Below are 13,659 nucleotides of genomic sequence, written 5' to 3' on the forward strand. Positions count from 1 at the left end.
CCCTTTTAGATATCACATATCCTGTTGCTTCTTTTGTTTCGTTGTATGTGCTAGCACCAGTATTTTGATGGACCAAAATGTATCTAAGCTATATTTGTCCATTCGTGTCCGCGTAACTGAGGTGAAAGGTCAAACAGCAAGATTAGAATAAACAGCCAATGACAATTAGTATTATGCAAATTACATTTAAAGTATGGAGAGACCCTACCAAATGTAGTTGTACATTTTACGCACATGTATATATATCATATATGTAGTAAGTTAAACACTATATGTTTATACATATTAAGTTCAACAATAACTACACTTAATATTCGATATAACAGCCTCTATATGAATTAAATGCTGAATATAATGCAGATTATTACGATGAACAAAGATACAAAAAGAATCTTGTTTTTTTTTGGCCATAATGTGACATTTTAAAACTGAGGATTGTCCTCTTCAGTACCAGTGTAGATCATTGATTCATATAAAAATCGAAAAAGTGGATATTTTGGGCAAACGTACCAAGTCACAATTATTGAGCCTAGTACGTGGGAGTCTTTCTTGATGTGGTTAATTGTCAAAGTTTAAGCCAATAGTGATTTCAATTCAGATTCACCTGGTTCTAACCCATACCACTTCAGAGAAAATATATGCATAGTTGTATTAGGTTCTAGTGAACAGTTACTGGTATTATAGCCCTTACAAGTAGGCTAGATAATATTTCTTATCATACTGGATATTTCGTACACTTTCGAAAAACATTCAACAACAGCCTTCTACTTTTATCTTGCAGAATGTCCTTTTTTGACAGAGGCTATATTGAAATCTTATCTACTCCATTTTAAATCTGGGATCATCTGGGACATCTTGAGGTAGGACAAGCGTACAACATGCCATACCATTCAAAGAGTTCCTCATGTCCGATTTCCAACCCCATCGGTCATCATCGACGAAGTAACACAGCACAGCTTTCTTGCTCTGTTTGTTTCTCCACTCGTAGCCCCCAACAATGTAAATTCTATTTTTCATCACCACAGCATTGGTCACACTGCATCCCGAAGGAAGCTCGGATGACATTGTTGACCATTCATCGAGGGGTGTGCTGTAGCACTCTGTTGTCAGAACATCGACACGTTTTCCATCCGAGTCTTTACAGTTGCCACCGATGGCGTAGATTTTGCCCCGCACTGTGACCATACTGTGCCAAGCCCGAGGTGTCAACATACAGGCTCGTTCATTCCATTCGTTGGTATCGGGGTCGTAGGCATTAACAGCATTAATGTACTGTCCAGCATAACCACCTCCGATGTATAACTGACCATCGTGCACAGTACCTGCTGGTGCCACTGCTGTTACAGGATATGATTCGACAAAAGACCAGGTGTTCCGGGATGGGTCATACTGCTCAACAGATCTGGTCCGTTCATGTCTTCCTTTCCATCCACATGCCACGTACAGTTTGCCCTTCAGTGCACTTATGTGGAAATTTGACCTCCTCTCTAACATAGGAGGTAATGTTATCCAAGAATCAGTCCTTGGGTCATATCGATACACAGAAGCAAGGCTATTCTCTCCCCCTGGACTACCACTATTTTGCCCTCCAACCACGTACAGAAAGTTAGAAAAGGTGACTACCCCATGATCCACCAATCTCGTAGGACAACGTGTGAGAAGGTAACTCGCACCGGTTAGGGGGTTGATACACTGTACATCTGCAGTTGCTCCACTCTCCTTTAGACCTCCGATAGTGAGAAGTGCCTCGTTGTCTGACCGGAGAGTCGAGTTGAGAGACTGCATGCATGGTTGTCGGTGTGGTGTTGCATGATATTTAAAGGCATCTATCAACAAAGAATTGCAGGCTGGGTCATTCATCATGAAATATTGTGATTGAACTTTGTCAACCAAGTCATCAGGAGCAATCAACGCCATCCTTACATTCCGCATCAGTTTCCCAGAGAACGGTAATCTCAGTGGTGACTGTTTCAGCCATCCTGTCACAGTCTCAAACACTTCAATTTCTGACGTCATAGCCAATTTGTTGCTCTTCAGGAATTCGTTGAGCTGTCGGTCAGTCAAGTTTTGGAAACACTCTTCTTTAGTTATAGCGTGAAAGTTTCTCAGCACGTAATCCTCAGAAAATGCTCTCAAGTCTGTGACGTTGTAATAACTACCAATATTTAGTATTTCTACACAGTTGGCCGGTTTTATTTCGGCTTTCAAAAAGTTACTACAAATGTCGATAATAGCTGCCATTTCTAAGGAAGTCGAAACCTCCAAGACCTTGGGGGCGTTCTTTATGCTTAGTGGAATCTCAGCAGTGTAAATAAAACCAATTACTAGTTCAAGTCCTTCTGCACTCAACCCTTCCAAAATCACTTCATTATCCGTGATAGGTTCATTCCTTAGTAAGTCTCTGAAATAAGCACTGAAAGCTGCTAGGACACTTCGATGGACGTAGAACCGTCTCTCTTCTGCAACGAGTGAAAGGTCACAGAGAATTTTATGACGACGCAGTCCGTTTAAACCTTGCAATAATTTGTCACTGTGATGGGGAGATGTGATAGTTATCACCTGATGACTCTGTTCTATGGTATTCACCGTAGGCAGCGGAGGTGGCGGTGGCGGCTCAACTCTGTTGGTAAACATTCAAAGAGGAAACTTTGTTAATTATGCGGTTGTTAGCTTTCTTTGAAAACGTGTAGAGATCTGGGAATTATGTTTATAAACACATACACATTCTTAATTATTCTGTTGTTAGCTTTCTTGAAAAAAAGTGTAAGGATCTGGGAATTATGTTAATACACACCTACACTTTGTTAATTATGCTGTTGGTAGCCTTCTTGGAAAAAGTGTAAGGATCTGGGAATTACACCTACACATTGTTAATGATGCTATTGTTAGTTTTCTTGGAAAAGTGTAAGGATCTGGGAATTATGTTAATACACACCTACACATTGTTAATTATGCTGTTGATAGCTTTCTTTGAAAAAAAGTAAGATCTAGGAATCATGTTAATACACACCTACACATTGTAAATTATGCTGTTGTTAGACTTCTTGGAAATAGTGTAAGGATCTGGGAATTATGTTGATACACACCTACACATTCTTAATTATATCTTTTTGAAATAATAATGGTACACACGTGTATCACCATCATTGTTATTAATATATGAATACAAGAAGCCGAACCCTTACAAATTAAAATCTCGACAAACAACTTACCAAAATTGCTAAATCTTATCGCCTGACGCCACAAAATTCTAATTGAAATTACTACCAGTTACCGACTGGCACGACAAAAAAATGATGAACAATTGTTACATTTTAATAAAAAAAAGTGTCATGTTGTTACAATGTATGATTTTCTGATGATTTACAAAGGTAATAGCAACTCATGCACATAAAATGTAGCATTTTTTTGTAAGATTTTTGGGGCGCCAGACTATATAATGTAACAATATGTTGGTAATATATTTATCGAGCCAGACATGACGTTTTGTTTCATTCGTCTGATTTCCATTGTAGAAGTTTTACACGGATTTAGAAATCACTATTAACGTTAATTTTGTAGTTACATTATTTATTTTGTTCATTATCCAAGGTTTGATGATCTATTTGTATAGGGTTGGTTATTCCATGGCTAGGTCAAAGGTCAAATAAGAGTGGTCAGTATCGTTGAAGCTTTGAGTGAAGACACTATACTGTTGCTAATCGTATATCTAATCAATATCTAACAACCAACCAATTTCTAAGTCACTGTGGTATTTCAGAACTTCAAACATTTTCAGAATCGAAATGTATGAAGATGAAAAGCATTAGGAAGTGACAACTGACATGTCAAAAAACCAAGATAAATAACACATGCAGAATAAACAGCAAAAAAACAATTCATCCAAAATTGAATAAAAAATATTGATATCAACACAAAAACCTAAGGTCACGATCTACCCCAATCTGATTAAAATCCGATGTGGTGAAAGCGGCTAGATGTCCTTATTTACCTCTATTCATCGTGTTGTGACGTTTGTTTTGTTCGGAGTGATCGGAGGCGGCGATCACTCCGAACAAAACAAACGTCACAACACGATGAATAGAGGTAAATAAGGACATCTAGCCGCTTTCACCACATCGGATTTTAATCAGATTGGATCTACCCATAACCTTTAGATTGTCTTTGAACTTCTGTATTTAGAATTCTGCTGTTATTGAAAAAATGAAATTAATGAATTCAATATAATACACGTAAAATTAACTATAAATTATATACACGTAAAAATAACTAATAATCTCGAGTTTCTATGACGTCATTCCACGTGATACATAGATTGACCAGCATCTTTGGCGCAACAAAACATTAAAATGCTTATCAGATTCAAGCCGACCTCGATTTGATTTGCCATCACAGTATAGAAGAAAATTGACCCTATTAATCAACTTACTGTGTATTTTCATAGGCTTTATTTTCCCAGAAATTAGGAGTCATTCCACCTAACTTTGTACACAGCTTCAGCAAAGCATTTCTCAACGCTTCCATGTTGAATTCTATGTCAGGGTCGGTGATAGCGGACTGGGTTGAAGAAAGAGGAGGAGCACATGCACCCGTTTCGTATATGTCTTGTTCTCCCTTGTCTTCGATTTCCCAGATTCGACTGTCCTTCTCTTTCTTCTCCTTCATCCATTTTTCCAGCTCCTCGCTTTCCTTTTCGTCCTCTGGACTGTCTTTGGAAGGTATCACCTTAGATTTTCTTGCCTTAGCTAACCGTCTTTCAAGCTGATCCCTGAAAAAAGAAAGATTTTTTAGCACCATATTGCTGATGATGGCAACAGTTTCGAGCTCAGAGTATTTATGATTATTTTACAGATAAAGGTATTGTGGAGTGGGTATATAAAATATGCTCACGTGCTTTGTGCTGTGACCTTATTAATTGCCGCGTGTCTGAAAAGTGCGATATGCTTGGACTTGTTCAATGCAACTCTCACTCTTACAATAGTAGGGGATTAGTGGTGGAGTTGGAAAACGTGACAATCGGACACCCGTAAAACTGTTACCACAGGTTAATGAGGATCTGATGCAACCTTGTATACGACTACCAGTGTCAACCAGAACATGCAGAACCTATGTGCAGAAGCTACTTATGCAAACATGCAGTGCGCAAAGCGTTGAAAGTAATGCAAGGCTTTGACCATGGAGATATTAATAAGACCGTGGCCTTAAACGTATTGCAATGTCATTCCGAAAAGGTGAAATTCTACTTGAGGACACCATATTTTAACAATTAGAAAACACAATGCAGTTTAACATGCTAAATTGTCCCAAACAAAAACACCCGTACTTGTGACAAATACCATCTAGTAGTGTCACCATGAAATGTTCTAAACTCAAACAAATGACCTTCTGTCCATGATAATAGTTAGAAAAATGAGGTTAGAGGATTTGTTACGAAGGCGAAAGAGAAGTTACAAAAACACTGGAGAACAAAGTCGACAGAGAGCAGAGAAAAATAAGACAGTTATTAATTTGAAACAGCAAAGGTAACAGGTACCAGAAAACATTGAATGCCATACAAAACATGCATTAACCGAAGTCTTACAGATACTCCATAACTGTTCCACGGATAGGATTAACCCAATGATGTAAACCTGATGGTTTGGCTCCACTGGCCTTAGAACGATTTTTAGGCTTCGATGTTGTTGGCGTGGAAGGCATCGAAGAAGCCAATGGGGTGACAGGTATATCACTTGGTGGGAGTGCACGTGACGATGTTTCTTGTTCCATTTTCGGGAGATTTATCTTTCCAGATGGTACCAGGTTCTCGACCGTTTCATCTACTGTTACTGTATCACTCCCAGCTCTTGCCGGCTGCGTGTGTCAACGTTAAACAGGGACTATATAAATGGAGTCTACACACATGACATAAAAACAGAAGATATTTGATTTTGATAGAATTCAAAATACACTTATATATATCAGAATTCGAATGTTGTTCTTGTTTTTTTTATACCATCATCAGACGCTGAAAGAGTGAAGAATTTACATTCACTTGAAACCTAAAAAAGAAAACCAACTCCACGATTTAAAATTTGAAGGGGTACAAATTTATGCAAATTGTTGTCCTCACAATTACCATCATATTGTGAGCACAAAACGGCTCAGACAGTAAATTGTATGTGTTCAACAGTCACTATAAAAGTCATTGTACAAGGCATACAAAACATTGACTGGTCAAAACAACTGTCTGTATATACTGTGACATTCATTTCGTAATGTAACCAACCAACAGCAATTGCCTTTTATTCCTCGCCTTTTTTTTTATAGAAAGCTTGTGACGTAGTTTTAAAGCAATATAAACAAAATGACCATTTGTCATATTTCAAAAATTACCATGATATGTTCATGTTGGTAAACTGAAACACGTTTTATAAGCGAAGTAATATTAGGAATAGAAGTAAATCGAGGTGTCCTTGGGAATGTTTTTGCAATATATATGTTTGTATTTTGAAATATGGATGGTCTTTACGTATTTTTGTACTTATATATAGTCTTTTATTATATAGTCTGTAAACAAATGAATAAACATTTTTCCCAACATTTAAGTAACGGTTTGTAAGACAAAGTATCAGTCCAACTACAATATTAAACCAGTTGTCGGACGCAGAAACAGGACTTGAGGGTTTTCAGGTAATGAATACGTTCATACAACAAGCATTAAGATATGTCCGATTACCAGTATACACGAACGTCAGCCCACTTTCTTTGGACAACAATGAATATTGATATACACTGTATGTAATATCGTACGATATGAAAAAGCTAGTTTGGACATGAACTCTTCCATCTAATTAGTCAGAGAACAACACAAACCAATTCATGAAATTGTTGTGTCGTAACCACACTTTTTATTTTGATGTGAAGCGTTTCATGCCATTGTTTAAATGAAAATAAAGCTTTTGTGTGTCAATACAAAATATTCAATATGGCTCATGCTAATTTAAATGACAATTATTTTGTGGTTTTAATAAGTTGTATTTTACCACACAGAGGAGATGTTTCCTGTTTCATATTCAGGTAAAAGTTCACGGGTTTACTGAATTCCAATAAATCATGCATTTTTACAGGGTCTAAATATAGCTAATACGTCACTGCAATAGATACCAGGATTTAAAAAAACAAGACTCATGTATCGAGGCTTTCTCGTGAATAGTGAAACTAAGAGAAGATAATGCATAAATACATTAACGTACAGATATATGTTCTAAGGTTTCAGCATAAACTATATTAAATATAAGGGCAATCCTTGCAATTTGCAATCATAATATGCAAGGGAAAGAACAAAAACAAAGCTTGCATCGACTTCAAGGTTATAAAATTAGTAAGCGATTTTCTTTTATCATATTAAAATTGAATTCATTGCAAATTGCCTCTTTTAACATTTGAAATACACTACTTATGGAGATTTGTTTTATGCAAAAAGTCATGCATTGTTTAAAATATGAAAGCAATATAGGGTAGTATATGCTTGTATTATTAACATTTTACTCAGAAGCTTAATGTATGTATTTATATTACCCCTTTTCGTTCAAAATACATTGAATAAATCTCCTACCTTTGGAGACTTTTGAGTGCATCCAAAAAGTCCTCAATGTCAATCATCGCGTCATGATTTCGTAGATGGAAAAGGTATCTCTATCAAAACATTTTGCACGATAGTTTGTGAAAGATTACAACATAGCTAGCCTGTAACTGATCTCGGTTGACAGTGTCCAACCAGTGACGCACTGCACTCCCTATCCACAATGCGCTACTGTACGTTTTAATTTCTATAAATATACTTAATTTTAGAGATGCGGGCAAACTTCGTGCCGGAGGCCGCACTCCCTAAAAATAGAACCACAGAGCTACTATGCGCTGTCACAGGGTTTATACACACAGTTCATTTGCGTACGAATAATATGGAATTTATGAACATACGAACTGTACACAAATTAGACTCCGGAATTAAACGGGACGTACGTCGTATACTGTGAAGGGTTAGTACAAGTTGGTCATGTCAATAAGAAATGGAATAATTTCAGCTTACCTGTCAAACTTGTAAGTATTACTGAATGGATGCAGATCCCGAAAAATGTCATCCATGGTGACACATGACTATATAATTATGGCACCCCTAGCGTGATGTTATTTGTTTTGCGGGTGACTCAACTTTTGGTGCTAGGTGGTATTGTTACAGGTGGGAGTGGAAAACAGGAAACATATTCTATGAATGGGCATATACATGCTTTTGTTTCCGTTTGTGCGCCATCCTTAATGAATTTCTAATATTATAAAAGATCATAAAAATGCAGAACGTATTTACGTAGTTTACTTTAGCATTTCTTGACATCATAGCCGTAATACAGACGCTGTATACGAGTATGTATTTTTAAGCCATACGTAAACATCGATACAAATTTTCTGTAAATTTTAATTTTTTTTGCTGTCAGAAAGGTTTCCGTAGTGTAGTGGTTATCACGTTCGCCTAACACGCGAAAGGTCCCCGGTTCGAGCCCGGGCGGAAACAGTACTTTTGCTTGTTAAAATAGGAACATATGTAGTCATCTGAATGAATCTTTTCGATAATGTAAAATTAAAAACAGATTCTTTTTCTTCAAAAGTGACCACTTCAGGATATAAAGGTAGTTTCAAAAACTTTCATGAGATCATATCACATAAGTTTTGCTAGCCTGAAACCCATGCGGATGTTTTTTTTTTTAAATATAAAATAGTACCGTGAATTCAAGCTACTTAACAATGTCTACAGTTGACACCTTGTCCAGTAAGGGTTATCCAAGAACTGCGATATCCAGCTGGTTCCTCAAGTTGTGTGTATCTTGTAATATATCACTTAGATATGTAATATATATTTGCATACATGACTTATCTTATCTAACTGTATAGTCATTGTAGGTAAATATAGCTATTGTATTGTTTGTGTTCTACCTTTGTCCTAGGTCAAACACAACGGACACGACGTAGGAATTCAGAAAAAAATAACGTTAATTATATTCAATTTATGCAATTACTAATTGACACTTTCTTTATTTAGCCTCATGTACAATTTGGAATTTAGCGTTTTTTGCCAAGTGATGTATCAAGTTTCCGTAGTGTAGCGGTTATCACGTTCGCTTTACACGCGAAAGGTCCCCGGTTCGAGCCCGGGCGGAAACAGTACTTTTATCGGAAATATTCGGATCTACATTTGTCGGCCTTGTTTTACGTCATAATGACGTCAACAGCGCTACATACACCACTTTGGTGTATATACATTACTTTTTAAAGAATTAAACAAAAAGTGGTAATATTTGTCGAAGTTTATCTATGAATGATGACGTGTCTGCATTACTTGTCAAAATATATGTAATAAATGAATACTAATTTATCGTTTTACTATGTATGATGTGAACTTCTACGAACGAATTAGGTAAGATTATATATTGTCAGATACACACAGATAACATGGCTTCTATCAGAATTGATAAAATTCTAGACACAAGTAACTGACATCTCATGAACATGAGTTTGTTAAACCACAGGGAGACTCAGATTAAGTTAGTTATGCTTGCGAAAAACAAAACAAACTAAAAGTATAACATATAAATACTGACAAACATGAACAACAGAGTTATTGCACAGTGATATCAACATTGTTTCGATCGATGCAACAAATTGCAATATAATATGGGAAATGGTCAATACGAAGGGATATCACCACAGCGACCATTTCACATAATATAATTGTAATGCATATGACAACCATTCCATATCAGGTGATTACGCACGACGACAGTATTATATTACTTTGTCGTACCTGTCTGTCAATTTTGCCAGTTTTGATATGTTCATTTGTTGTTTGTTTGTTTGTTTGTTTGTTTGTTTGTTGAATGTTTTTGTTTACTCGTAAAAATAACTAGCTAAGTCTGACTCCATCCCTCAGAGAAATGACATTGATACATTCTGACATTATCCATAGCTTATTACTCATTTACTCGTGTACGTACTTCATGAATGTATTCATATATCTATAAGTACATTCATAAGTAATATACTTAGCTTGAGAATCGTCATAGCTACGTCACGCCACCTACTATTTGACAAGAAAAAGAAAACACACAGCTAATAGATGAAAATTGAAGTTTGGGAAATAGCCCCTGTGGCCTAATGGATAAGGCATCGGTCTCCTATTGAAGATAAGTGATAACCGGGGATTGCGGGTTCGAGTCCCGCCAGGGGTTTAATTTTATTTTCATTTTCAAGAATGATTATCTACAACAATGGTGTCAGTAAATGGCATCAAATAAATTTCATAAATTTATGAAAATAGCTCATTAAAATCAAACACTATTAATCGCCTATAGAGGGCGGTATATCATCAATTTATGTGCCAAATTATATGACATTGATAGCTTACATTCTTCGAATATTGCCTGATTATTGCAAATTAAAATTAAAAGATATATAATCAAGCTTCGTAGGACACACATATTTTGTTATCAACACTGTACTAAATGCATTATGAAAGTGATACTTAATTACAAAAGATAATTATTTCAATGAACCAATGGAATTAAAAGTTAGACATTAACAGGACATGTATTATTTCAAAATTGTCATCATCGATCGATGTACGTACCAAATTTGAAATACGAAATTTGGAGTTTCCATTCATGAGATATTGTCTTGTAACTATTATGCAAATGATAAATTAATATTCCTTTGTTTTCGAGAACCTAATGTAGATGGATAGATAGATAGATAGATAGATAGATAAATAGATAGATAGACAGATAGAAGATAGATAGATAGATAAATAAATAAATAAATAAATAAGTAAGTAAATAAATAAATAACATCACTTTTATATACTTGATGTACTAGTCCAAGTGCATCGGCACGTCAACATATTAAATTATTAATACATTATTTATTTGATTAAAAACGAAGGAATTAATACTCCTGGACTGTTATGACACATCGGATTCAGGCTGCATGTGTTGGTTTTGGATGCAACAGTTTTTTTGTGTGAAATATGACCGCTGTGATCACTACACATCACATGTAGTTTTCGTAGTGTAGTGGTTATCACGTTCGCCTCACACGCGAAAGGTCCCCGGTTCGAGCCCGGGCGAAAACATTATTTTGTCAAGTCAGGCATATCTCAGTATCTGAGCGGTTGAAATCTTGAAGTTTTGATAAACTTTTTTCTTGTTGTTAGAATCTTTGCTTCTGAAATAGGAACAGATGTAGCCATCCGAATGAATCTCTTCGATAATGTCAGATTTTTTTCTTCAAAAGTGACCACTTCAGGATATAAAGGTAGTTTCAGAAACTTTCATGAGATCATATCACATATATTTTGGTAGCCTGGAATGCGGGTGGGGGATTTTATAAAATTGTCTACTTTTTAGATAAATTAAACTATTGGCATAAACTAGTCTTCGATTCTATGTTTTTCTGAAGAGTTGGTCTTTATATGAAAAAAAAATCAAGCGAAAGTAGTTTGAACTTATTTTCTTTATTCATATTGCCGTTTTGCTCGTTGTATATATATATATCACGTTATATATATATATATATATATATATATATATATATATATATATATATATATATATCAAAATCATCATTGATCATTAATTATTAGTTATTAATTAATTATCGACATCATTAAAATAGTCACTTTCGTAATAGTACAATTCCTACTTGACCCATTATTGCTATGATATATGTTATATTAGGCATCTTTCTTGTTATCTCTCTATAATGAGTGAATTCGAGGTATAAATCAAATTTCCTATTACAAAGGAGCTTGATAAGTCTATCAATGTTTCTTTCGTTTTCACTCAACCCTTAATGACGATGGCATTAAATGACCTTGTCAAGAAAAAGAATAGGGGCCTGTCCGGGATTTGAACCCGGGACCTCCTGTACCCGAAACAGGAATCGTACCACTAGACCAACAGGCCCGTTGGTTAAACATTGATATGTCATAGTGTCACTTTCTTACAAGTATGACTTTCAGCATAAACATTTTTTGATATAAAGTGAATTATAGCATTGATCATCATAGCGCCGCGTGAATGTTAAATGTGGGAATTATTGCAGATTATGTTAATACTCAAAATAAAGATTTTCTGCAGTAGAATTCGGGAAAAAAGAGATTTTGTTGCCTTCCCGGTATAAATGTACATTTCTATTTTGGTTTAATTGTAATTACTTATAATCTTAATTTATATATGGATATAGAGTTTACAGTTCGTTTTCAACATTTGAGTGTTTGTGTGAGTGTTGAGTTCTCGTTTGTCGCCGAGCCCCATCTCATGTGACTCCCTGGGCCTCCCCAAAACTTTATGCTTGAATTGAGAATTTTGAAACCTCTGTAATTGTAAGTCAGAGGACTCAGTGAGCATGATTCGTAGACTGTTGTTGCACAGTCAACAACTCGATGATACTGCTGGTTAGAATGCATACGTTACCTCCGTCGAGCAGTTCTCGAGTCGTAATCATTATCCCGGAGACTCCGACTGTCCATCGTAGAATGGCGCCCTCAAGGGTAGATACCTGATAACGGAAAAAGATCGCCACCAATTCATCCTTGTCTCATAGGCATTCATTACACAATCTTTTTCTACATAGTAATAATAATAATAATATTAATAATAATAATAATACCACCACCCATATTTCAGATATCTTGCCAACCAAACAACCAACCAATCAACACGGGTGAAATATAACGTTGGTAAAAAATCATGTCCACAGCTAGCACGGGGGTGGGTGGGGTTGGGGGTGGTGAGGGTACTGAACAGGAGAGTGGGTACAGATTTACCATGGAGGATTCAAAATACATACCACTACAAAGGTTCCAAAACTAGCGGTCAAATATCTATATTTCAGCCAGAAACTAGATGTAAATGTTTACACATCCACGCTTCGAAGTAACGTACCGTGTAGTAGACCTCGAGGTCGTTGGAGGCTAACAACATAACAGCGCCACCAACGATAGTAACGAGGTTGTGTCTCTGGAACGGATAAGCTTGCTGTCGCCCGAAAGTCGTATATATGCATACATAGTCAAACCTACATAATGCTTAAATATAAAACCAAGCGGCAGAATGCATGTACTAAAAAGGAAGGGTCAAATCCGAGGTACACACTAGTATGTACCATCCATTATTGGCACCACCTCAATACACTTGAGTCAGCAGAGACCGCATAATACCCTCCACTGTTTAATGTACTATGCGCTAGTCTACACTCTCCCACCGTTGGTGTAGGGTCTATGTGTACACACATAACAATTATTAAATCTCTGTATTCTAAATACAACTATGACTGCTCTAGCTATTACGGTGTCAAGCTGTTCTGTTCAGCATGTCGTGTTGTCTTTACCCCCCCCCCCCCATTGCACGTTGCTCCCTACCTAGGAGACTGTGCTGGAATTATACGAGTTTTGCAATTGTGATGACTCTGAGTCATATGGTATGATTCATATTTATTGTAATTAATTATGATTGACACAATTTGTAGAGGTCAGCAACTACATATGTCCACATTGGCCTGTAAACTCAAGCTGTTTCATCTCTTATATACTCTAGACTACTATGGAAACACGCTACAGCTCAGCGTTCTATA

At 36.2% G+C, this 13,659-nt stretch overlaps 1 protein-coding gene and 5 non-coding genes across 6 annotated transcripts; 4 read left to right on the forward strand and 2 right to left on the reverse strand.

The window, feature by feature from the left end:
* Positions 1–340: 340 nt before the first annotated feature.
* Positions 341–7,725, reverse strand: LOC144438834 (kelch-like protein 26). Its single transcript, XM_078128019.1, has 3 exons — positions 7,595–7,725; positions 4,430–4,768; positions 341–2,620 (listed from the first exon to the last, which is right to left on the reverse strand). The coding sequence occupies exons 1-3, from the start codon at positions 7,639–7,641 to the stop codon at positions 820–822; spliced, it is 2,187 nt and encodes a 728-aa protein (XP_077984145.1). The 5' UTR covers positions 7,642–7,725; the 3' UTR covers positions 341–819.
* A 750-nt stretch (positions 7,726–8,475) lies between these two features.
* Positions 8,476–8,548, forward strand: Trnav-aac (transfer RNA valine (anticodon AAC)). The gene has a single exon. It is a non-coding gene; the product is annotated as a tRNA-Val (tRNA).
* A 574-nt stretch (positions 8,549–9,122) lies between these two features.
* On the forward strand, positions 9,123–9,195 carry Trnav-uac (transfer RNA valine (anticodon UAC)). The gene has a single exon. It is a non-coding gene; the product is annotated as a tRNA-Val (tRNA).
* Positions 9,196–10,171: 976 nt separating this feature from the next.
* On the forward strand, positions 10,172–10,259 carry Trnar-ccu (transfer RNA arginine (anticodon CCU)). The gene is given in 2 exon segments: positions 10,172–10,208; positions 10,224–10,259. It is a non-coding gene; the product is annotated as a tRNA-Arg (tRNA).
* An 826-nt stretch (positions 10,260–11,085) lies between these two features.
* Trnav-cac (transfer RNA valine (anticodon CAC)) lies at positions 11,086–11,158 on the forward strand. The gene has a single exon. It is a non-coding gene; the product is annotated as a tRNA-Val (tRNA).
* Positions 11,159–11,918: 760 nt separating this feature from the next.
* Positions 11,919–11,990, reverse strand: Trnap-cgg (transfer RNA proline (anticodon CGG)). The gene has a single exon. It is a non-coding gene; the product is annotated as a tRNA-Pro (tRNA).
* Between the last annotated feature and the right edge of the window lie 1,669 nt (positions 11,991–13,659).

Source organism: Glandiceps talaboti, chromosome 8 (genome assembly GCF_964340395.1).
Source record: "Glandiceps talaboti chromosome 8, keGlaTala1.1, whole genome shotgun sequence".
Taxonomy (NCBI): Eukaryota; Metazoa; Hemichordata; class Enteropneusta; family Spengelidae; genus Glandiceps; species Glandiceps talaboti.

Bases quoted from the DNA above. Each gene is read 5' to 3' on its own strand.
- LOC144438834 (XM_078128019.1), bottom strand. From the start codon at position 7,641: ATGATTGACATTGAGGACTTTTTGGATGCACTCAAAAGTCTCCAAAG. The intron at 4,769-7,594 runs GTAGGAGATTTA...TTCTTTTTTCAG, and splicing joins GCACTCAAAAGTCTCCAAAG to GGATCAGCTTGAAAGACGGT. The intron at 2,621-4,429 runs GTAAGTTGATTA...GTTTACCAACAG, and splicing joins AAAGCCTATGAAAATACACA to AGTTGAGCCGCCACCGCCAC.